Source organism: Lepisosteus oculatus, chromosome 13, assembly GCF_040954835.1.
Source record: "Lepisosteus oculatus isolate fLepOcu1 chromosome 13, fLepOcu1.hap2, whole genome shotgun sequence".
Taxonomy (NCBI): Eukaryota; Metazoa; Chordata; class Actinopteri; order Semionotiformes; family Lepisosteidae; genus Lepisosteus; species Lepisosteus oculatus.
Genome location: NC_090708.1, coordinates 2,147,102 through 2,172,725, shown reverse-complemented (window position 1 = coordinate 2,172,725; position 25,624 = coordinate 2,147,102). Strand labels below are relative to the sequence as shown.

General features: G+C 46.5%; 2 protein-coding genes across 24 annotated transcripts in view; one reads left to right on the top strand and one right to left on the bottom strand.

The window, feature by feature from the left end:
* Positions 1–25,624, top strand: part of cp (ceruloplasmin) — a 430,985-nt gene that overhangs the window by 178,401 nt on the left and 226,960 nt on the right. The window lies entirely within an intron of this gene.
* dlg1a (discs large MAGUK scaffold protein 1a) overlaps positions 1–25,624 on the bottom strand; it is a 170,864-nt gene that overhangs the window by 35,902 nt on the left and 109,338 nt on the right. For 10 of the 23 annotated variants that reach the window (XM_015360730.2, XM_015360735.2, XM_006637413.2 and 7 more), the window contains 8 exons: positions 21,581–21,634; positions 13,260–13,310; positions 12,107–12,231; positions 11,578–11,747; positions 10,739–10,875; positions 9,245–9,389; positions 5,082–5,208; positions 726–882 (listed from right to left, as the gene is read on the bottom strand). In XM_015360730.2, the coding sequence (XP_015216216.1) occupies positions 726–882; positions 5,082–5,208; positions 9,245–9,389; positions 10,739–10,875; positions 11,578–11,747; positions 12,107–12,231; positions 13,260–13,310; positions 21,581–21,634 (966 nt within the window). Of the gene's footprint in view, positions 1–725; positions 883–5,081; positions 5,209–9,244; positions 9,390–10,738; positions 10,876–11,577; positions 11,748–12,106; positions 12,232–13,259; positions 13,311–21,580; positions 21,635–21,868; positions 21,896–22,125; positions 22,225–25,624 lie in introns of those variants that run through there. The other 13 variants (XM_069197367.1, XM_069197369.1, XM_069197368.1 and 10 more) reach the window with 3 other exon arrangements.

Below are 25,624 nucleotides of genomic sequence, written 5' to 3'. Positions count from 1 at the left end.
GCAAAATCAATGAGAGTTTCATGTGCTGTCAAGAGACGCTGCTCAAGGCTCTCGGATGTCTTATGACTAGAGCTAAACCTTCTGTTTCAGGCTCTGCCGTGCATTCACACATAAATAATTTAGGAATACAAAGGTATTTCAGTGTATAGACCAGGATTCTTCCTTGTGTTCTAATGCATTTAGCCTGCTCTTAACCAGATTTTGCAGTGCGCTGGCACACTGAGGCGGCGTTTGTGAAATCTGGACAGCATGGGTCACTCAGGATGAGGTCTGGGCAGTAGCCCTGGCTGGAAAGATCATGTCTCTGAAGAATGAATCAACAGATTTTAAATCTTCAGGAACAGCCAGCAGAGTTCCTGGAGGAGAGTGTTTGTCTAAAATAACATAACATTAGGGTACAGGTGCATCTGAAATCACGCCACCAAGGAATGTTTTCTGCAGAATAAAGTGGCAGGCCTTCCCGTTCGCGTTGCATTAACGATGGGGGACAGAGGTGCTGTTCTCCACCTGTGGGGCACAGGCTTACACTTGCCTGTGCCGTCAGGCTGCCTCTATTCAAGGCCATCGAATTCTGAATTTGGATCAAAGGGCAAATTCTGAAAGATTACATGAGGAAAAACCGTTAGACTCTTAAATGCTTATCGAAGGAGGACAAGACACAGGGCCTTATCGTCGGCGAATGCCCTGCCAGTCCGACAGCGGAGGGCAGCGCCCCGCGCCCTTACCGAGACGATGCGGTCTCCCTTCCGCAGCTCCCCGCACAGGTCGGCCGGCCCGCCTGCCAGGATGAAGGAGATGAAGATGCCCTCGCCATCCTCGCCCCCCACGATGTTGAAGCCCAGGCCCGTGGACCCTCGGTGCAGGACCACCTTTCTCGGCTCCCTGGAAGGCACACGGGGGAGAGACGCGGCCCGTGAGAAACCCAGCGGGCGATGAGAGAGAAGAGCCGGGCGGCGGGGCCTCGGCCCCGGGACTTCACCCCAGCCTCACCCCACTCCACCCAGTGCCCAGCGCGATAGAGAGCTGCAGGCAGAGGCTGCTGTGGATAGAAGCACCAGCCAAACGAACCGAAAGCAGACGTCTCCACCGTGCGGCTCAAAGCCACGCCAATGTCCTGCTCTCCGTCTTTTCCAGACGTCACGTGGAGAACAAAGTACGTTTTCTCCAGAACTCAAGGTGTAAATCTAGCTTCAGCGACTTCCAAAACAACGTATGGGCATGCCCTTGTCTCTGTGCGTTTTGATTTCGGGTGGACAAAAAAGAATGAGTTAAAATTGCATAGCTGCAAGCCAAAATGTCAGACGCAGGGACAGGTGCCCGAGAGGACAGAGGTGACGTCTTCAGTTCACAAGCTCATCTGGCAGAAGAGGACACAGTGCACTGGCACAGCCTGCAAGACCCTCCTGTCTTCCGGGCGCTTGTGTGGTTTATTGTGGATCAGAGTGAAACACACACGTTCGCCAGTGTTGAACTTTGTTCTCTCACAAGCAGCACGTCTGCTAGCCAAATCAGGAGATATTCTGAGGAAAGCAGCCCGTGCCCGATTATAATCCCCAGTTGAAAACTAGGTATAAAACAGGACGAAGGTAGACCAATACGACAAACCCGAGCTCTACAGTCTTATTGCATTTGCACTTCTTTCTTATCATTACTTGACAGAACACTCCCTCTGCTGGACTACTGGGAGAACAGCAGTCTCATACCTTAACTGCACACTGCTAGGCTTCTGTGGACAAAAGCAGCAGTGCCTGTACTGCAAGATGCAAAGAAAAAGCAAAATGCAGGACTTAGTAGTAAATTAGAATTGACGTTTTCTTTCTTATCAGCGAATAACGGCTCAAGAAAAAATTGTTTTCGCAAGTGGGAGGCCCTTGATAAAATTTTTATCTGCCATTCAAATTTATGCCCCTAGAGGGCAGTGAAGTACTGCTTTTGGCAGGAGCTCCTCACAAGATGCTCAGGGCTCCTAGCGTCTTCGCAAACCATATTGCTGTTGTAAAAACTGAACACATGAAACTTAACAAAAAAATGAAAAAGCACTTTCAGTAAACGTGCTGTAAACTAGTGAAACATCCACCCCCTGGCACACTGCTACACCAGACATGAGGCTGAGACAGACTACAGGCACGCCCTACAGAGCAGGTCAGTCTGCACTGCACACACTCAGTTTCATCCAGATACAGTAACAGTCACACAAACACTGGGGGCAAAACTGCTTCCATCACACTCAAGTGGGCACAGTCAGCCTGAAATCACACATTTTACCAACATGGCTCATCAAATCCAAGGATCTGAAATTTGTATTTAAATGGGATTTCACGTGCACGGTAGGACGTTGGCTAAATCTATGCCAGAAGAAGCCGAAAGATCAACCTAACACTCATCCAATGAAATGTTGTTCACAGATGTTGCCAGCCATTAGCTCTCTGTTCTTCGTACTTACATTAATACAGCCAGCGTCACAAAATCTGCCCTCTGAAGTGTGACATCTCTGGTGACACTGCTGTCTCTGATGCCACGCAAATCCTTCCATTAGACTGGATTGAGCATCGTAAAGCACTTAACGACACGCACGTTGAACTGGAGCCTGCTCGCTTCCCCCCCAAGACAGCATCTTGCTGGACAATCACCATCTGCTCCTCTGTTTATCAGTCCTAACGTCACGCATGACGGAGCATTTGACTGACTGGCCTTAAAAACATTAAAAATAAATCCACTCCCATGCCACTGGACTCGGTGTTCCCATCATCCCCTTGGACAGCCAGATCAAGAGAATCCGTCTCTGACGTGAGCTGGCGAGGGACAGAGAGAGAGAGAGAGAGCGAGGTCAAGCCTGGCTCGCTCATTTTCAATCACCTTTCGCATTACATAGCGCCTCACTCCTGACCAGGTGCAATGCAATTTTCACCAAAGGTCTCCCCCCCTCTTTGTCCCCAGGGTGAAACCAACAGCACCCACCACGCCTGGACGCGAACCCCTGGCAGCTCCCAGAAGCTTCTGAGAAACAGTGAATCGCACCACTTCCAAGGACAAGAAGGCCTTCAGCTCTCCTGAGTCCTTGCTCAGGTTAAAAGCTCAATGAACAGGCAGCAGCTCCTTCGCCGTCTCACACACCCCATTAGACTCACTCCTGCTGACACAGACCTTCCCAGCCGCAGAACCGATGACACACCCAGGCTTCTGGTTTACTGCCCCCCTTCTGCCTCCGGGGGGCAGCACAGCGCAGTGGACAAGCGCCTGGACCCACGGGTGGTGGGCTGGTCCTGGTACAGCAAGTCCCTGCCGCTGTGCCTCGAGGAAGGCACCTCATTCCCACTCCCTGGATGGGAACCAGCATTGCTGGAGTCCGCTCTGCACTGGCCTGACAACACCTTTCAGCTGCCCTGGTCTATGAGGCCTTTGTCTCAAAGGTTTAATCTACGTCTTGCGATGAACCAGCATGGCAGGAATATCAAACACAGCCTGAAAGCAGACCTTCTGGCTTTCCCCACTGTCGTCCATTTTTAAATCTCCAGATGTCATGGAAACATGTGTAAAATATCCCTTTCCCATAAACACAGCTAATTTAACATATACATTTCAAAGCTTAAAACACTGCTGTAAGACAAGAAACAGCTGAATATGATTACTATTGATATGCTACTACCATTAATTACCAATAATGGTAACTAGGTGGTAATAACGGCAACTTTTTCCAAAGGCTTTGCCTTTTCTGATCACCATCGCACACAGCAGAGAGATTCATTTTTATTCTTAATTGATCAATAATTGGGCACCTGTACCTGTTCCTGTACAGAGACTCTGCAAGTCAGAGCTGCTTGGAGATGCATGACTGAAACAAGTATAGTCCACGGTGTGCTTCGATTTTCACGTTTTTCTATAACTTTACTGCCGGGCAAATCGGTTCTAACAAACTTGCTGAGGCCTTATTTGAGCTACTCAGTAAAACCACATCTGATCTCATGGTTTTACAGGTCAGGCATCTCGCAACAAACACACCAGCTACCCGTCTGAACCTTCAGCTCACTGATCGCCGTTAAAAGCCACTTCAAAGAATCCATTAGCCCTGTAAAGCCAATGTCTTTGCCATGGGAATTCAACTCAGGTTGAAAAGGGGGAACTCTGGTGCTGCAGAAGATTTCTGCTCCTCTGACAACCCAATACCACTGGCGCCACTGTGATGTAACCTTGTTTCTCTCTGGCCCGCGGGCTCTGGAATGAGGAACGGGGTCAGGGACAGCGGCTCTCAGATTCAGGTCAGCAGGTCTGCCCCCTGGTGCTGGCCTTCATACACCACAGCACGGAGAAAGAAAGCCGCACCGACAATTAAGATGAATAACAGAGATTAATAACTTTCAGGAACCAGCAAGACACCTTGTCAAGGCTGCAAGGCTGAAAGGTTCCAATCTGAATTTTCCGACTAAAAAGGACAGAACGATTTATTTTTGAATTTTTGTTCAATGACCTAAAACTAGTGTGTAAAAAAAAAAAAATCACTTCAGCAGTGACGATTCCGAGTCCTTGGCTCACCGGTCCCTGAAAGACAGCGATGTCTTTCGCAGGTGTCTGGCGCCGAAGCCAATCACAGGGTCAGCATCGAGGAAGGTTGAGCGCAATAAACGGTTAAGAACGGTATGTGTCGGTCTCAGCGCTGCGGAGCGGCGAGGTGGAGGGGCGGGTGGCGAGCCCAGCCGGCCCCCCCCAGGGACGGAGGGGCGACGTCAGCGGGGGCTCGCGAGGAGACCATGTGCCAAGCGGGGCTCGCGTGTCTGAGCCTTGGCCCCTCTCCCCGACAGGTCGCTCACCCTGAGAGGTGCGAGTGAAAACAGGCGCCACCACAGCTCAGCCAAGGCCAGCGAGCCTCTGCTGACCGCCACGCAAACACGAGCGGAGCGGGATGGGGAATTTCTCCCCAACCCCACGAGTCCCCGAGGGGACTACATGCCTCCGCCTCACAACAGGTCACACACGGGGAGGGAGAATGTTACAGATCAGAAAATCAGCTAGGCACTGTAAATGAGTAAGAAAAATCATCAAAACATCCGCCGTCTGACAGTCTGACAGTTCCTCGTGCAGGTTACCTTGTCATCTCTTCATCTCCCAGCATTCCTTTGGAGATGGGGGAGTACCTCCCTGGGGTTGTTGGCGGTAGCACGTGTCCCAGGTAACTGGGGGTGCTGATGTGGTTCTCCATGTGCTGCGAATAGGCTGAAAGGAAAGTCAGGCAGGTTAATGCCAACACCCCGAGATCATCCTCAGATCCACATGGCAACACAACAGAACACAACTATCTATGCCATCTAAATGCTCAATTGCATGCGTTTCTGTTTTGTTGCGGACACTCGGCACAAGGCTGCAGTAATGACTGTGACAGCCCTGGAAATGTTAGGACTGGTTTTAACATTTGCCCTTAAACCAACATGAATGAATCCTAACAGCAAGTCTTTTGCTACTGTAAATCAACGTAACTACTTTATCCACATGTACTCAGTATTAGAATGGAATAACGTCTAGTCATATATCAGAAAAAGGAAAAAAAATGTTCCCTTTGACTTTTTAAAAATAATCACATTTTATTTGCATTAAATGCATCATTTTAGCTTGTAACCTATTTTCAAATTGCTTTTGAGGCTCTGCTAACAAACACAGGGCTCCAAATCTACACAGACCACCCAGACACATCTTCAGAAAGATTCCCAGGAGCTGAGTCTGACCAAGAGACAAGTGCTGCACACTTGTTAACAACGCTGGCGTGGAGTGTAAAAATCCCTCCACACGGCTAGTTATCAAACGCTCTGCGGTCAAAGGACAGATTTTCAGCTCTGAACAGTCTCCAGGAGCCGTGGGATGGAGGAGCCAGGTGGTAGCTCCAGCCTCAGGCTATGCGTCATGTTACTAGCTGGCTGTGGAAGAGCAATCTCAGAAACAGAACAATAATAAACAACGGATGATTAGAAGAGGCAAGGTAAGATCTATTTTAAAGCACGGCAGACAGCTTAAGAAGGAGGAATGGAATGATGATGAAGGAACTAATCATGCAGAACCTTGCGAGAGATTTACATTTTTATTTGCTTTCGAAAGGTTCAGTATTGCATTTACTGAGAGACGAGGAGGGCTAGTCAGAGGACTAAAGCATTCTATAAATATTTCAAAACAATTTTACTGTTCAAAAATTGCACCCAAGCAAGATCAAACAAATTACAGACAGAAGATTTATGTTTGTCAGACTGTAAATGTAGGGCACAAGTTCAGACAAAGCCTTCATAAGCAAATGTTTCAGATTTACAAAGCGGCTAAATGCAATTCTGATGTCCCTTGAAGATAAAAAGTATTCAAGAACACAGAAGAGATTGTATTTTCTGGTAAATCCACCCTCAGTCTGAATTTTTTCTATGCAAGAGATCTTGTTCAAATGAAATAAAATCTTCAATTTCAACAGCCTAAATTAAACTCAAACTTAATTTACTGAATTATGATTTAATACATTTTTTTAAAATAGCAAAAAACTACTTGTAAGACCTTCATGGGCTGATTTTTTTCCTTCCGGTTTAGCAGATGTTTAAACTACTTGGAATAGCATATTTTAGATTTTTCAAAAGGGACTCCAGGTTTTCTGAAAATGATGTTTTCTAGATTGCATCTTGACAAAGTGGCAGATACAGAATATTATTTCATCTGATCATCAGATCTGCAATTAGAAAGATTATTTCTATGCTTAAACTCAGTGGCAAGTGATTTTAAACACTTAATAAAATTACTTTTCATTCCTTATGTTCCATTAGATCACATCCAAGCAAATGCGAATCCATCATCACACAACGCGGCCTCAACTTCAGCACTTTGGTATATTACAACATGGATTAGCAAATTGGAGCTCCATGTGATCTGGCTCCTGACCGAATTTGCTTTTGTCCTTCATGTGTTTTACGCCCAGAATCCTTGTCCAGGACCTACAATAATACCGAGGCAAGTCATCAAACTTTGGAAATTACACAGAAGTGCTAAATTATTCATATCATTCATTTTGGATTTCTGGGATGGAAAAAATTAATTTTGCTGCACTCCCGGGATGTTATTCCTTAGTTACAGCAGTGCCACAGCTGTGCACTGCTCCGTTCATTACAGCAAGCCTCCAGCAGCCCAGCAGACACAAAGCCTTTTCAGTTCCACGGATTCAAACTGTCAGGAAGCGCAACTTACTTTAAACTGCCCTTCCATCACGAAACATTACTACTATTCTTAAAAAGCGAAGCTGTTTCATCTTAGCAAAGAAAGCTGACCAGTGCAATTTAATGACCTTTTCTTGGTATAAAATTCTGGTGTATTTATAGACCTTTCTATTACAGTTATTGAATAAAAACAATTCCCACACAGACAGGCAGCATCCTATTCAGCTGTGGTTTCGTAAACTATTGAACAGTTTAAAATGGCTTGAATTAAGGGGCCGATTTTAAACACTTTAAAAACAAAAATTAAGTACAATTTGTTTTTGAATGGGTAGCAAATTTTTGTTCTCCAACTTCCCCAAAGTGGCAAAGAAGAGCTTGGCCACCGTTTCTTTACTCCATGTACAGAAAAAAACATTACTCTAGTTTCCCCTATTCATTTAAAATGCTTTCGGCACACAATCACGTTGTGAAAGCTTGCATAATGTTTTCCAAGATCCGTTTTCCTGCAGCTCAGGGCCTGGTTATTGGAGTTCAGACTGTTTGAGATTCAACAGCTCTTGAAAGGTGCGACAGTGGACACGGCTTTAAGAGCAACTGCTTCTTTCTCACACAGTACCAGACCGCAGCTTCATCCCAGCAAGGGCACAGGGCCCCGCCGTGGGGCCGGATGGCTTCACTGGTCACTGCTCCGCACACCTGAAGGACCCAGCATCATCTCTTGCGATCTCCCGTCACGTACAGAACCACTAGCGGGGGAAGAACCGACACCGTGGCAGAGGAGCTCAGAAATACGCCATTTACTTTATTGACTAATTCCTGCAGTGCTTTGGGCTTTTAAGGTCTTAAACACTAGTCCTTGGGTCCCAGCTTCCTCTGAGCAACACACACACAGCTCATGTTCTTGGGGAAAACAGGAGGCAGGAGGACTATGGGCATTTTGCCGTGTGACGTGTGAAGAATTCCAGCTCTGTGGAAAGGTTTTTTTGGACAGCTAATGGTATCTGTTAATCACCTCTTGCCTGGAGTGGAGTAACATATGGGCATCAGATGCACTCTCAGCTGAAAGCATTTGTCGCTCCCTTAAGAGAATACCGCAACTTGTATGTTGGCAGCCAATGCACTTACAAACATTCAGGAGACCCACCTCTCACCCACTGCCCCCCTCTGAAATCATGAGGCATGAAAATTCCTCTTCACCACGTTTACCACTCTCCCACCTGTGTGATCTCCCAGCTCAAGGGTTACTGAATCTCTTAGGATCTTTCACAGCACAAGCGCCTGGCCTGCACTCCTCCCCCAGGCCCCCCGGGCTGCCTCTTGAATCGGGCCTCTCGAGGGCGTGCGCTGGCTGCAGCAGGGCAGGACAGCAGCTCCCGAGATTCTCTTACTCCTGGGGCTTCAGAGCTCCCGCTGTCTGCGTCTCGCAGCAACAGCCGATCAGTATGGCAATATGGCACGTCACGAGGGGGATCAGTCCACGCGTGCTTTAAGACAGCTGACAAACCTTCACTGCTCTTCATCCCCGGCAGAAAGACGAACAGCATAAATCGCTCTGCAGGGACGTCCCAAAAGCCTCTGACTCCAGCAACTGAGAAGCTCTTTGGAGGACCTTCCTGAAGTATGGATGTTCCCTGAAATCTGCCACCCACATCCCCCATGGCCATATGTGAGCAGCGATCACCAGCAAAGACTCACGCTTCCCCTCTGAAGCCGAGACAGGATCTGAGCAGGGTCGTGTCATAGCCCCAGGACTAATGTTCCATCTGACTGCCAATAAACTCCCAATTCGAGGGGAGCTAAATGACCAAGTCTGGTGTCTCACGGGTACCGTAATATTGACACCTTTAAGCTTTTGAAACTTGCTCTTATCACTTTTGGTTTCAGCTTGTCTTCTTTTATGAGGGATTGGAGCATATTTGGGTTTAATGGGGGGAGGGGGACAGTTGTTTCAATAACTGTGCAAATCCTGCCTACTTACGATCAGCTGCAAAGGTACGTGCACCAAAACATTTAGCGACAGGGTCTAAGCACCCAGTGTAACACCGCAACAGAGCCGGCAGTCGGAGAACACTCACAGTTGGTGATGTCAGGGGGAGCGAAGCTGTCGTTCATGAAGACACTGGTTGGCTTTGCAACTTTCAAATAAACAACATCCGGAGTGTTTTTCAAGGCTGTCACGGCGTCTTCGTGACTCACCTCCTCAAGGCAAGCGCTGTTCACCTGCAAATACACACACCTGCGTTATCCCACAAGCCCAGCTGCACGGAGCTCATCCAGACTTAGAGGGAATGCTTGGGCTTTCCTCTGGTTTATCCCGACTGTTCTGCAACTGTACTTGAGATAAAGGAATTACTTCAAAAGGAACAAATGACATTTTAAAGGGGAAGAGAAAAGCGTGGCTCGTGATGGTTATAAAAATCACACAGAAGACGCCTCTGGTTTTGAGGCAATTTCACGGCAGTAATCTTATTCGTCTCACGTACTGTTTGCACAGGGAGAGAAATGAAAATGACTTGGAAATGCCTAGAATTCAAAATGGAGCTCTTCGTTTTAAACAGAAAAGGAAGAAGGTGTTTCTGGAAAACTGCAGAACCATAGTCAAAATATATCATTTGCAAGTTACACAATATTAGTGGGGGCCTCTCTCACTACAGATAAAGACCACATTCAGAATCCACTCTTCTCCAATTTACTACATGCTGTAACACCTCAGTCATCTTTAAAACATGGGTCTGTTTTCAAGGGGGATGGAAATTAAAAACTGCACAAGAAATACTCTGTCTCACTAGATAATTAATTCTATTACACCTGCGTGCAACAGGAAGAGTTTTAATACAACGCTGGTCTTAAACTTGAACTACAAGTGATCTGCTACTATTCTTCAGTAAAGCTTTTTCAAGCATGAAATGCACTCAACCACTCGTCAACAACTTTGTTCCTTAGCGCATCACAGTGAACTGGTGCTGATCTCAGCATGCAAAGGGCACAACACCTGACGCCATCTCAGGGCGCACTCACATCTGTCACGCCTGCACACGGGGCGACGATTCAGAAATACCCATTAACTTCGACAGCAGCACCATCTCTAGACGGTGGCGGAAAACCAAAGCACAGGCAGGAAAAAATCCCTTAGACACAGGGAGAAAATCCAAAGTCCACAACGACGGGACCGAATCTGAACCCTGAACCCTGAAGCTGTGAAGCAGCAGCACCACCCACTGCACCCTCCCTAATAAGAAACCTGCAATTAGAAATGGGAAGCATAAAGCATATATAAAATAAATAATAAAATAAACCCACAAATGCAATGACACCAGAACTGTGGATACAGAAACGCTTCCCACTGCTGCTTATTTACTGGGCACTAGCAAGCCAGTGCCAAGCTGGGGCATAACGGCCAGTGAGTTGCAGCACCTGAGGCTCTAGAATATCAATTGCAGAAGGATGCAGGGCAATTATCATACTGCTGACACCAGCTAGGCATCCTGTGAACACGGCGATATTTGCAAGGGAGATTCAGGTGCTTTCAGGAGCGATGACAAAGCGGGACTGAAAAAACATTTTCTTACGGCCAGAAGTTTGTCTCCTATCTGAAGCTTCCCATCTTTATGAGCTGTGCCGCCTTCGATGATTTTGGTGACGTAGATGCTGTTGTCCCCTGGAATGTGCTGGTTCCCAACACCTCCAGCTATGCTGAAGCCCAGACCTGGAAGGAGATAAAACAGCTTTTCAGCCTCCTCGCCTCCTTGTTCTGCAGGTTAAACTCAAATACAAAATGAGTCCTGTAAGGACAAATCAATCTGTAGAGAGATGAAGATTCACTGCTTAATTATAATGCTCGCAGTCTTTTTCCATAATTAGAGAAGACCCAGTTAAGAGCAGAGCATTTAACACTGCTCCAATTACACTAATAGCGAGAAAGGCCAACTCGCAGCAAGCTGGGAATTGCGGCCGTCATCAAGAGACCCCCTTCACAACAGGCTGAGAGACCGCACGGTGTCAGAGGAGCAAAAAAAAAAAAAAATTACAGATTACAAATGTGCTCCCTGATGCGTGCCTCCTGCCACACAACCACCACCAGGCACAAGCATCTACTCCGGGCCTTAGTTTCCAAATAAAAAAAAAACCCCGGTTCGCTAGAACAAACAAACTGCCTCATTCGTGACCTCTTCCGGGTTTCCGGCACGCGGTCTACCCTCCACTTTACCGGGGCGCTTAACGATGGAAAATCCGAGTTGTCCTGGGCAGAAGAAGATGTGGGCCGCCGCTCTTGGCTGAGAAACGTGCTTATGCGCATGTGTGGCCTGCAGAAAAGTCTGAAGTGTAAGGAGGTGCGCACAGGATGTCCCACAGGAGGGGAAGAGAAAGCACAGGTTGAGCCCGGACAGCTCGCCTCTTACTCCCTTACCTTTAGGCCCTTTAACAAGCTTGATCTCCACTATTTTTTCCGTGACGGGTTTCCGCCGGCGGACGTACAGCCGGACGATCGACCCGGCTTCTTTCAGGGCTTCCACTGCTTTGCTGTGGGTGACATCTCGGACGTCAACGTCATTGACTCTCAAGATGCAGTCGTTGACCCTGTGGGGCAAGAGGCGGCACCGGTCACCCGCGGCAGGACACCGCCCCAAGACCGAAGGGCCAGAAGCCTGGCGCTTCTCTGCTCCCGTCAGGAGGTGCAACTCCCAGAATGATACAGGCATGAGGTGGGACACTGCTAGTGCCACGAGCGGGAGGGTCAGGTGGAGGGAAAGTTTAAAATTGCTTAGCGCTTTTAAAAAGCAAACCCCGGCTCGGCCTCTGGCACCGAGCTCCTTCCTCTCCGGAGCTCTACAGATCGGCATCGCACCCCTACCCATCTCGCTCTCCGACCCCCCCCCCTTCTCGTCCCCCCCCCCCCCCACCCGGACAGCGCACAGAGGGCGAGGACAGACACTCACCGCAACCTGCCGTCCTGAGCAGCTGCGCCTCCCGCGATGATTTTCGTGATGAAGATACTGGGATCATCTCCAATGTGGGGATTATCTGTACCACCTGCGATACTGAAACCAAGGCCTGAATTCCCCTTTAAACAAACACAAGAAGACAGGCAGGACCTCAGGGGGCACATATGCTGAAGGGGGCCTTTGTCATTCCATGCACACAAAACAAATGGGAACAAGTGATCAATACGAGGCCTGAAAAGCATGTGTTCAGATAATACACTGCGTGGAGGACAGCTGGGTAGAAGTTGTAAGGAGGCGGACAGATGGACGGAGATGGAGAGGGTCAGGCTGGCAGAACCTGCAGCTGGAACACTGTAAGCAAACTCAATTTAATTACAGGACCAGTGGCGCACATGCCTACTACACTTTGGGAATAAAGTTAAGGAACTCTGATGAGAATCCACAAAATGTCTAGGTTATTCCAGCATGTCGTCATCAAATTGACTCTGTTGTTTTATGTGTTGTCATTGCAATATGTACGCTACTTGCCGACAGCATTGCACGATCAAAATGAAAACAAACGACTATTTACAGAAATGAAACATGATGCTGCACGTCCAGGATGTGCTGGGACGTCTTCAGATCAAGAAACTGATCACAGAGGCAACAGCTTACTGCTACAGGGATACAACACAGGTACGTCCTCTGTCCCACATAAGGGGTGTCAGTTATATATGGAAAAGATTTGTTTTGGTGGGGTGTAATAAATGTGGGAGATTATTTAAAATAGTTTAGGTTGGCTCACTGCTACCCCTCCTCTCTGTTCTTTACATTACAACATTTATCAAAGGCTTTAATATTCCTCCTAACCCTAGTCAGCAAGTATACAGCTAGAGGTGAAGAGCTGTTTTGGGCACAAATTCAAGGAAGTTGGGTGCTGAGCAGCAGAAAGAAATGGCTTTCCATTACTGTGAACTGGTCAGACAATCTGTTGAATAACAGAGACAGGACACTTGCGTGGCACAGCCAGAAGGGACACTGGATAGAAATTTCATCAACAGAAGGGTACTGTGATACCCAGGTGAAGATCACCCAATGTACTGTTGTAGGAAAAAAAACCTATCCTACAGCTGGGATCTGCATTCATAGGGAAGACAAAAACACTTACCCGTTCAAGCGTGATTTCCTCATATTCATAGTCTGCCTCTGTTCCATTCACCTGGTCAATAAGAAAGAAAATAATAATAAATAACAGCTTAATTAACTAAACTGAAAATGCAAATGTCCCACCTGCCAAGGGTGTCCAGCTTTGCGGACTGCTGCGCTAACAGACAGCGCTCTGAAGGGCAGAAGGAAAGGTGCTGCATTCACGCCCTCACACCAGGATCTTGGCCAGAGGAGTGGTGTCAGACTGACAACACGATGTCAGCAGTGTAACACAACCGCGGGCTTGAGAGCCGCAGGACAGCCACTCCACGAGAGCTTATTAACAACACTCAGAAGAAGCTGTGTGCTGTTTCTGTGGACCTTTCTAAGCCATCCATCAGTTCGCTATTCTTCCTTAGAAAATGGAATTAAAGATCAAGCGGAAACAATTTCTGATGTTTTAATTAACACTGTTTACAGTAACATTACCAAAGAAAAAAAGAGTGAGGCATTTGAGCACTGCACTCTGACCCAACAGACTAAGAGGACCAGAGCCCATCTCGGACAGGTCTCTCCCACTGTCTTCCAACAGGACCAGAGCCCATCTCAGACAGGTCTCTCCCACTGTCTCCCAACAGGACCAGAGCCCATCTCAGACAGGTCTCTCCAACTCTCTCCCAACAGGACCAGAGCCCATCTCAGGGAGGTTCCTTCCATTCTCACCCAGTATGAAGGTCTGATGCTGACTAGAGCAAGATGCTGCCAGGTTCAGCATAGTAGCCTGCCAGCCTCAGTACCTTCCTCAGTCAGATTAAAACAGGAAGGAAAGAGAAACTGACTGGCTAATGGCAGACAACAACAGATGCTGTTGAGTCTGTGATAAAAAAACAACAATCAGATCCTCTGTCCTCTGCATCTGGCCTGGTTTTGATTGCTTCTGTCCACTAGCCACAGATCAACTGTGTCGACAAGATTCATAACCAAAACAGAGGGAACTGTAATGTCACCCGAGGTAACAGTAATACGATCAGCAAACTGCCTTTGTGTTTCTAAACCACAAACCTTAATTGAAAGGCAATGCACTTGCATCGTGCCAAGCTATAGCTCGCTCCAATCAAGCAACTTTGTCACATCGCTTGATCAACCACAACGAGGGGCACAGGATCATCACCCTAAACAGGGGTAGAAGACTCAGCTGCAGGCAGAGGCTGATACAATGACCAGCAGCAAACATTCATCTGCCATTCAGATTAAAAAATGGTGCCAAACCGACGGAGAGAAAATAGATTTAAATGCCAAATTACTGATTTTGAACTGCATTCCAGGGTGACGTGCCGTGCCCTGTTGCCGATGGCGCAGTTCACCTTGTCCACAGAGACCGGGGCGGCAGTCAGACGAGTAAATGACACTCTCGCTCGCCCCCTCTCTTTGGAGCGAGCAGCAGCATCACAGGGAGAAAAAAGGCTGCCGCCGAAGCTGTAATCAATTCAACAGCCCGAAGGAAGGACTAGTGGAAGCGCACAGCTTGAGCAGCAAAGCGCACGTCCCGCACAACACTACAAAAGCGTTGCGTCGAACCGCGTCGTGAAGACGAGGGGCCTGTAGGCGTCGGCTGCACATGCTTCCCCGGGAAGAGAAGGCCGAGGGTCGCTGGCACCCACCCGTGTCACGGGCCCAACACGGGCACTGCCGCAGGCCAGTCCGCGTTACTCCGATAACGAGAGGCGCACACGGTATCACTGAAAACGGATACACATGCCACAATGGGAGGAGAGAGACTGTAATGTGTCGCCAATAACGGCTGAAGGCAAGACGAGGTGGGGCTTCTGCTGTAGCAGACGAAGCACAGAGGCAGACTAGGTTCCGAACAAACGGAGGGCTAACACTGAGGGAGCAGTGTTCCCTCTTAGCTGCCTGATCTGGGCGGCTCTCAGGAGCTAAGCAGGGCTGGGACTGGGCAGTACCGGGATCAGAAACCTCTGAGGCAAACTGGGTTACTGCAAGTGGTGTTGCTGGAACAGTAGGTGGCTCTCCCTCTGGTCCTAGATTTCCAGTCCAATGACCCAGTTTAGGGATCACTGAGACTCTACTGCAGGAGGCACTGTACTTCAGATGAGAGGTCAAACCAAGGTCATGGCTGCCTGGTCACTAAGATCCCGGGGGACTGTGCACAAGAGTAGGGGAGCTACCCTGGTCTCCTGAGAGAAGCAGACTTTGGATTTGCACAATCTGATAAAATCAAATTTAAATTTTCTCACTTGTCCACTGATCTAGCAGGGCTGCTGGTGCAGAATTGCTGCCTTGTATCAAAAATAAACTTCCACAAGGTATGCATGCATCTACAACATTTTTGTAATGACTTGTGGTGGCACTATCTGTAAGATCTCATAGGACAATACTGCACACTGGACTATAGTCACATGAGACAAAAGGGTCTGGGTTATTTTTAGCAAAAAATGTTAAGTTTATGATTTTATATAATGATTTGTCATTCCTTCCATAAACAAATTGACAGCAATTTACTACATATGTGCTTTTTTTAATCGCAGAAAGTATAAAGGAAAAATGTTGACAATCATTTACGTGACAATTGACATCAAGAATGTGAATCCATAATACTCCTCTTTGGAGAACACCTCAGACCTCTGTCATTGAGTTAAGGCTGGATGGGTGGGGGGTAGGTGGGATATGATCTATTTTTTGCTTGGTTTCAACCTAATGCTGAACCTCAGCTAGAGGCCCCTTAATGTTTTATAACATTATAGAGGATCTGGGTTCACGTTACCATGCTTATGAGATCATTTTTACAAAATTCAATTAAGCGTAACCATATCACCACTTTGCTAATTAGGAGGTTTCCAGCGGACAACAGTGGGAAAGGGGACAGTGCAGCTCTGATACCTGCGGCTGTGGAGGGTTCTGAAGCACAGACCCCTCTTCCTCCCTACACAGCTGCCCAGGAAAGACGCAGTGCCTGCTGGTGGAGTGTAATTGATCATTAGGCGTTCTTTCTGAGGCCCAGAGACCAAACGCGGAGTGCACTGGGAAGGAATCAGCTGGGCTTTGACACATAAAAGTAAAAGAAAAGCTGTTTTTTTATTTTGTTCCAGTGTAGCCCCCCCCGATAGCTGAAACGGTCTTAGCCAGTTTTGGACGCCTGTACTAAGTGTCCCTTCATAAAATGAAAGCTGGCCTAACATGATGCAATGTAAAAAAAACAAACCTATCTACATGGAAAAGAGAACTGCTTACATTGATACAAGAGATCTTAAAATATTATTCAATTTAGAGATATAACAGCTTCTATTATGTCTGTAGATTAATATATTACTCGTCCTAAAGTACATTACCTTTTCTAAATATAAGCTGATTTTTAAAGAGAGAGATGAACTGAGGCACACAAAGGTGGTGATCTACCAATTCTATCACATGATTACCGCTGTTTCCTTGTCACAGTGAGAGTCATTCACAAACAGCAGCACAGAGGGATTCTGCTGCAGAGCTGTAATAATATGATAGCAGGTCAGCATGACTAATAAAGACCCCATCTCAAAGCCATGAGCAAACGACACCAAGGACGCCACACCTGTACAAACGAGAAAGGAGTATATGCGTCATAAAATGCAAGATCAATTGAGGTCATCCGGAGAAGCATGGGAAGATATATTTCGGGAAAGCTACAAAAAAAATGGAGGTGGGAATAAAATGTAAAAAAAGGCACACTCCTCTCCTGAGCAGTGCCTGTGATGCTGAGAGTCTACCAGCTACTGTATGTGCAGCAGCAGATGTCCAGTGGCATTTCCAGCTCTGCCATAAGCTTCATCACTTTAAGAGAGATTTGGCCTACGGAATCAAACACAGCACGTGTTTTTTAAAATGACACTTTCGCCTGTGCAGTGACCCACTATTATTATTTACAGGTAGTTGGGGGTTAGGGCGACGCTGCCAAGAGGCTGGAGCTCACTTGCCAGCGTCTTCAGTGTCCGAACCCTACAGAGCTGAAGACCCCAAGACATCTCCGGCCTGCATTCTTCTCCAGCTGCGATGTCGAAGGCGATACCCCGACGTCTTTCAACACACGGCTGGAGAATAATGCAGGCAGGGGAGGTTTTGAGGTGTTCCATCCCTACAGAGATCAACAGGCAAGAACAGCCCCCTCCTGCCTGTAATTTCGAACTGGCAGCAGACTGGGGCGCCAGGCAGCTGTGGGGCACCCCTGCCGGTCCTCTCACCAATAGCTCACCAATGGTGAACACCGAGCCATCTGCGGGGCTGGGACGAGAAGGGCACCGGGTCGTCACTGAGCCGCGCACTCCCATAACCCACCAGTCGAGCTACGACCAGTGCTTCACTGGCAGCTCGCCACGCTCGGTGAGCAAAACGCCGCTTCAGTGTCGCGACACCAGGCATGCTGGGAAGGAAGGGTGCAGAACGAGGAGGCGGCGAGGGGGATAAAAAGATTCTGAAAAACTGGAGGCAGTGTGGGTAACTGCCCAGGATCCTCAAAACACAGCATCCAAACCCAGGGGGAGGAGTGTCATTTTTCTTCATGATGCCAGGAAGTAACAATGAGCACAAGAAGGTAAAAGGGAGCCTTGAAAAATGGGGCGACGAGTCCCGGCACAAGAGCCTGGAACCCCGAGATGGATACAAAGTCAGCTTCGTCCCTGAGCCTGCAGGCCTGAGCTGTCCAGCAGAGAAACTAACAGCGGCCTTATCCAGGCTTGAGGTCTGGGCAAACATCTCCTCACAGGAGGTCCAGAAAAGGTTCACAAAGACTCAGAGACCCAGATCAACCCATGCAAGAACCACATTCTTTGGAGAGCACACATTAGTGCCAATCCCTTAAGAAAACCTTCAGCATCATTAACACGTCAAAATCCACACTACATAGAGCTTGGAAATCTGAACAGGTTTCACAAGTACACTGTTTAATTTATTAAAAAGACAGATGCTCTGAAAATTTCTAGTTTATTCAGGAAATGATAACATGTATATCATAACATCAGAAGTAAAATAATTTATCCCCCAGTAGACCTTAAAGGTTACACTCGATTGCTTACAATTTCGTAAGTTAAAACTTAAGAGGAAGAGGAAGCACTCTGCCAGAACACAGGCGAGACCAATCTTTCACCCACAGAAACAGTCCTGCTTAAATCCATATTTACTGACAAAAGGCTACCATAGAATATTCTGTGCTCTTTAACATCAAATAATACAGAAATAAAACCATAACTCCAACACTGTTCTCAGGCTCTCATTGTCTTGGAATGGAGCTCTAGAAAAGCCCTATTTTTGATGATGTATTGATACCCAGGAGAACTGTTTGGAAGACCTAGGAGACGGGAACCAGAAGCTATTGACAAGCTATTTATTGAACAGTGGAAAGAGAGAGCGGGGTTCTAACTGCAGGACGACAAAACAGATTCTCCATCCCAGTGTCTCCGTAATCCCCGAAGAAAAACCACAATTCCCAGTCTGCGCACTGCGCATTGGCTTGGCAATACAAGCGCCAAACTTGAAACCAGTTTAGAAAACCTGCCGGTTGGTAAACATGAACATCTCAGAACTCCCGCAGCCCAGCCAGTTTTCTTTGTCCTACAGTACCTCTTTAATTCCTATGTGTGTATACAAACAGTACACACCAGTCTATACAGAGAACAGGCTCAATTTCAGAGGCCCCACTTAACAGCCACTGGTATGACAGCACGTAATCATTGTCCTTTTCAAAATAACAGGTCAATGCCAGGAAGAAGGATGCTACACACCGGAAAGCTTGACAGCTATCACATTCCTCAGAGGATTAATGCATTCTTCGCATATAATAATGAAAGCGCTGCATTACAAGATTGGTTTAGGAAATTATAAGTTTGCTCAGGATTTGTAAGCAGTACCAGAGTCTACATATTCCATCATGATAAGGAGCAAACATCACAGATAACTTCTGATAAATTTAGAGGCAGCAACAGTTATATTTTTCCCCATGCCACAGTTAATGTAAAATGTTTTGATACAGCAATTTTGAATAGAGGATTAGATTTTTTGAATTTTGCAAAATGATCATAGGTACAGCCTCTCCCTCAGGATTTCAGTGTCAACCAGTGCGACCACAAGTGCAAGAATACCATCCAGGTAAGCAAGAGTGAAAAAAGGAAACTCCAGCTAAACAGAACAACCAAGGACATCATCCTGCTTTGGTGACTGCTCCTCTTGTTTTCCTTGCATTTTAGATCAGCAGATTAATCCCCCGGACAAAGACAAATCAAGCTGACAGCAGTTAATGTCTTCCGTGTTATAGTTTCAATCCAGATTGGGCAGCTGTTCCAACTGCTTTCTAAATTAAATTAAGGCCTATAAATGGCTTTCAATTTTGTATCAAAAACAACAACAAAAACCCCTCAGAGCCAGCACAATGAGGTATATTGAAAGAATGTGATTACTAAACAGTGGTAAGCAGGTGTCAATATGCTCTGCAGAGAGGAAATAGAAAGCATTAACCTGTTGTTTCCTTCTGAAGTGCCACTGGCTGTGAGCTCAAGCTTTCAGACCCAGTGTGATCTGTGGCAGGTACAGGGGAACTATTTATTTTCCTGTATACGAGGCAGTGGTTCCACAGCAGAAACCTGACCTACAGCCTGAAAACCTGACTGTCCCTTGACAGTGCATGTTCTTCTGACATTGAACGGCAGAAGTGGGCTCCATGGGGAATCTGGCTTAAAAAGGGATATGAAGGATTATGAAGACGCTGCTGAGCCATTAAAAAAAATACGGAAATCCTTAAAGAAAAATGTCCTGCAAAACAAACGGATAATCAGTTGTCTACTGTTGACCCTGCCTGAACATGTAAAAACCATGAAGGACAATTTAACAACCTCACAGCTGAGATCGAGGGGACAGTAGGCGCAGGAATATGTAAGGAGCATCCTAGGGCCAAACCCTCAGGCAAGACAGAAAACAGCGGGGAGTACGCAGGCCACCTGTACTAGCAGTACAGCCCTCTCAGAAACAAAGGCTGATCTTTTAGTGGAGCACACCTGTGTGTCAGAGAACCTTTAGGCTTCTTCCTTACTTGATTTTTATTTTTGCAACGCATCTGAAGGAATTTCTTTACAGAGGCATTGATGCTGTACCCACAAATGTGACAAAACATTCAGACGTACTTTTCCATACTACAGAAAAGTTACTTGTACTAACCTAGGTCAAACAATTCAGGCCCTCGAAATGATCAAGCCTTCGCATCAGTTTGGACGCTAATTAAACTGGAATCTGTAACCGCAGCAACAATTCTACAATTTGTCCTGATGGCTTTCAGGCGCAAACCAGCAGAACAACCAGACTGTCATTGTGCACTAATGACCTAAACAACCCTAATATTTCAGATGACTCAAAGCTTGACAAAGGCCCAGGAGTACATTAGCCAACATGGATGCTGAAAGATGTTATCTGACGTGCAGCCACTACCATCTGCATCTGTGCCCTCACTCCTGCAGCACGTCCATCACACATCAGCAATCAACGGCTCTAAGTAATTACAGCAGAGAACTTAAGTCATGCTAACTTCTTATTACAGTGCTTGTTTTTTTTAAGGATCACTGGACATTGACAAAATTACACACTCAAGTAAATAAGCACTTCATAAAGAGTGGAGGGGACAGCTCTGTGCTCTCAGCTGAGGCAGTGCGAGGCTGTGCTGCGCTCTGAAGAGGGAGACCAGGTGGCCTCTCTGAACGTCCTCCAGCACCAAGGACAGCTCACACAGCCTCCTCAGGACCCTGCGGTCTTGGATACCCCTGGGCAAAGCTCACTGCTTCTCAAGGCCGTTTAAAAGTGCGTTTGGAAAAGAGCAAGACGTGTTCTGGCCACAAGAACATTCCCTTTATCCTTATTATTGCGATACGCATGCTGACGCAGCTACCCACCTGAACTACAACACAGTTAATCGTTTCTTCTCCTTTTAATGTCATTATTCACACACAACACACGCAGCAGAGTGGTCTAGAAAAACAAACCCACCCACTCTTTCTAAACAGGGGCTCTCGTGTCCATGACATGAGATACCTCTTGGAACACAGTGGTCTAGAAAAACAAACCCACACAGCACACAGCGCACAGGTGGTCTGTCAGGCATTTAACACAACAGCTTAAACAAAGGCTAGCAGGGTTACAGCTCCAAACCCCAACACCAGGCCTGTGACCGTTCGGATTTTAACAAATCCGAATGTGCCCCCCTTCAAAGAAGCCAATTGCAACGAATTACAGGGGTATTTCCAAATGTGAGGTCAAACAAAATGCGAGTAAAGAAAATGTTTACCAAATAAAAGACAAGTGAAAAAGTAAACTTACGTATGGAGGAGTGTCCAGACTGTCTGTATTCACCACTACAGGTGGAGGATTTGCCTTGAAGAAAAGGAGAAAGAGTCCCAGTTATTTTCTAAATCAGTGCATTCATAGCACTCAACATGAAAGCGCAACATGAATGCAAGACGCATCAAAATGTTCCTGCATACAGAAACATTTCTAATCTGCAAAAATAAAAATAAATCCATTAAAAAATAATACTGCACTTTGGTGAGAATAACTTAACAATACGAAAGAAAATCACATTAAGAACAACTGAAATTTTGTACATACATGGCGTACCATACTGCAAAAAATGCAATGCTGAAGCATGAATACGTTTAATTCTCCAAGCAAATAATATTTAGTTTCTCCTGGGCTGTTTGTATTAATCTCCTAGTTTCTCAGTGCGTGTCGATTTCTTTCAGCAGAGGCTCGAGCACAAAAACATGGATTTTTCAGGAACCTCTGTATCCGAGTAACAGCTCCACACAAGCGCCCAGTGAAATGGAAAATAAACCAGCAAAAAAAAGACAACAACAAAAAAAAACCTGTGACGCGGGTGGAGAGATGACAGTGGTCTCGGCAGGGACTGGAGAGAGAGGGATCACCGGGATTACCGGAGCGCAGGGAGGGACAGCATCTGTCTGCTGAACAATGGCACGGGGGTCAGAGGTCAAGACGCACAGACGCAGAAAATCAAGAACACATCAACAGGCACAGCACAAAAAAAACACAACACAAAAAACAGGGACGGCAAATGGTGGTGGTTCTGCTGCACTGTAGTGTGTAGCCAGATACACAATTCTGAAAGCACACAACTGCAATGGAGCGGGCTGCCAGACCGCAGCCTGTGCACATCTTGATATACATGATTCATCTGTCTGAGCATCAGCGGGAGCACTGAGGCAAACCCGTCCTGAAGTGCAAAGCGCTACTCAGGACTGGGACCGTCTTGCATCGGGAATCCATGTGGTTCTGTCTGAGTCATACAGATTAAACGCCTTTTCACATTAACAGGATGCAGAAAAAAAAACATTTAAATCTTTGTATCCCCATCTAAAAGTCCAAGTCCAGCTTTCCTGCTGTGATCTTCTAATTAAATTCAACTGAATTGCCACTCAGTGAATTAGTTTACTAATGTTTCCTTACAGAGAAGGTCTGTCTTTTTTAACTGCCCCAAATTCTTCACTGTTCTACAGACTTGAAGCAAATTGGAAAGTCTAACAGATTTTTCTAACAGCTTTATTATAGAGTCACTGTTCTCAGCAGACAGGTAATACATCAGATTAAAGAAAAATACCTTTTTCCCCGTGACTGCCATGCAGTTCTCTCCCAGAATGAGCTAATGGTAAGTTGCCCAGTACTTGGGACAATTAATTTCTTATGAATGTTAAGTGTGATGTTGTTGCCTGTTGAAAGTTAACAGGTACCAAAGATCACAACTTTAGGATACTTTACTAGAAATGCTTTGCAAAAATAGCTGGACTTTTACATTCGCCTTTACTGTCCATTTCATACCCATTTCAAACACCCTCCCTTTTTTGTCATAATGTTCCAGCCTTCCCAAAACTAGGGTTTCTGCACACTGTCAACATATCTCGTAAGACTTTGAACTACAGGCAGTTGTGCCCTTCTGAACACAGTCTTCACAATGTAGGCAATGAGGTTGAGACATGTGGAAAGGACTTCATTGACAATTAGCTGTCCTGATGAAAAACACTGAGAACAAAATAAATCTGTTATTGGCAAATAATAAATGCTTAACTGCTCCCAATTAAGTACAGATGTTGGGCAGGAACCTGGGGAAGAAATGACAGAGGAAAAAGAAAATAAAAGGTTTAGGTTACATAACAGATAGCAAAGAGCACCACACCACTATATGTCAGTTTAACTGTATCACGAGAGGCACAAGGCGATAAGCTCTGTATATTTTGCCAGTGGCACTGCTCCGAGGTAGAGATTTGGTGTTCAAGAGGTCTGAAGTGTGTGGAATTTCTCAGTGACCAGGAGTTCTCCCGCAGTGCATCAGTGTGTGAAGTGCTACACTTCAGAAGGAACCTTGAAGATTATAACCACTATGTACCTCTTCAGTGGAGAGGAGAAAAAATGACACCTGTTTATGGAAAAAAAAAAAGTGGAAGCATGAAAAACACCGCAGGAGCCCTCATCCCTAGTAAACCGAGGAAGAAGCAGATGGCTCAGGTCTTCAGGGCACGCAAGTCTGCACAACACTAAAGGCACGGCAGCAAAGGTAAAAAAATCAAAAATAAGGGAAAAAGCAGCCTTGATTTTAAAATACTTCTGATTCGTTGAAAAGGCACCATGTGTGCCCATTCTAAAGAGGCACAGCAAATAACCTGATTTTTCAGTTAATCCGAGTTAAAAAATATTGACTAGACAAGAGCTGCCGCATTGATTTTCTTGTTATTAGTCTGTCAAGTAATTCTCATTCCCCTTCCAAGTGTAAAGAAGTTGTGCTTTCTCCAGTATAAAAACAGCTCTGCATTTCACAGGGACCAACAAGTATACAGTACCCTGAATCCATGGCATCTGTGCCAAGGTGAGACAGTTTCACTTATTCTTTGCATAAAACTTTGATCAATCAGCACTCGAGCACCTGCACCCTTCAGTCTCTCAGCTCCAGGACTTAAACCGCCACCGTTACCCTGATTCCTTCTCATGGGAATACAGAGTTTCCCAGCGTCTCCAGTCCCCCCACACGCCTCCTCATGCTCTCTGTTCTGGTGGAGGTTCTCTCCACTGTGCGTTTCTCCGAGCCTGAAAGCAGGTCTGCCCTCGTTGTTCTGCTGGGGGAAAAAAGCTCTTGGAGAGATGGGGCTGGGCAAAAGAGAGCATGGAAAAACTGAAGACAACTCATTCGAATTCAGGTTTGAGCTGTTGCACGCGAGAACTATTTCTTCTTCAGAGGATGTAGCAGGGAGAGGTTAACCAGAAATCCAGACTGAACATTTGACAATGGTTACAAATAAGGAGCAGGGAATTCGAGCCATCTCGACCTTATGACTCCATATCAGGGATGCTTTCCTCATAGTTGTACAAACTACACAACTCTGGAAGCTTCCCAGCTCAAATGTGGAGCTCCTCTTCTGCTGCGTAACTTTAAGGTTTCCTAAAGTAGTTTCATACAGTACATACATAATGGGCCATGAAAATACTTCCGCCACTTTCCAAAGTCCACAAAATTCCTAGTCACAGACACTTGGGCATTGAAACCACCTGTACCACAGGCTAGTTAACTGGGCAACATGCATCCCACTGCACACTGTAATAATCTCTCAAAGAGCAGGTGCCAGTGTCCCTCTTCAAAACCTTCCAAAATCCCAGAGCTGGGGCACTTCTGTGAAGACACTATAATCCAGAAACGCACTGGCCAGCCATCACAAAAACTTTTTACCTCAACTTCCAATGCTTACACTGCTGTAGTAAATATACAAACTGCCAGCATGATCGTCTGTGTGAAGTGCTGCTCATCACTCAAAGGCAGGTCTGCAGACACAGGTGGGCGTTTGTGTGCTCCATTCCCTGCTTGACGTTTCATTGACTTGCCAGCGTTGTGTAAATTATGATCATGTGCTCCAGGGCTAAATGCACACGAGGTATTTTGAGGAGCTAGTCGGAGGTCGACCTGGGAGTGAACGTGTTTTCTGAAATGTTTCAAGTGTCCTCTCATCTCATCAATGAGTCGGCTCATTTTTCCAAGCGCATTTTTAGCCTTATGCAATGTGTTACAGCCCCCAATTCAAGGCGGGAATGTTACAGCTAACATCAGACAAATCTGTTTAACAACGTTTCGAACTCTTTCCGCTCGGCAATCGCCCTGTGGTTTCACGGCTCCTGCAGCCGACAGAGCACAGAGCTGCGCCTGCTCTTCCCCTGCCGCGCTGGGAAACAGCTCTCCAGTCCAGCTCCACGCCAGAGAGCCACAAAACCAACCAGAACCCCAGTAAAGCTCAGCACAGCTCCTGCTGCAAAACAGCAACAACAACACGCTTCTATTTTTCTATTCCAGCTTTGAAAGAAGCTCCA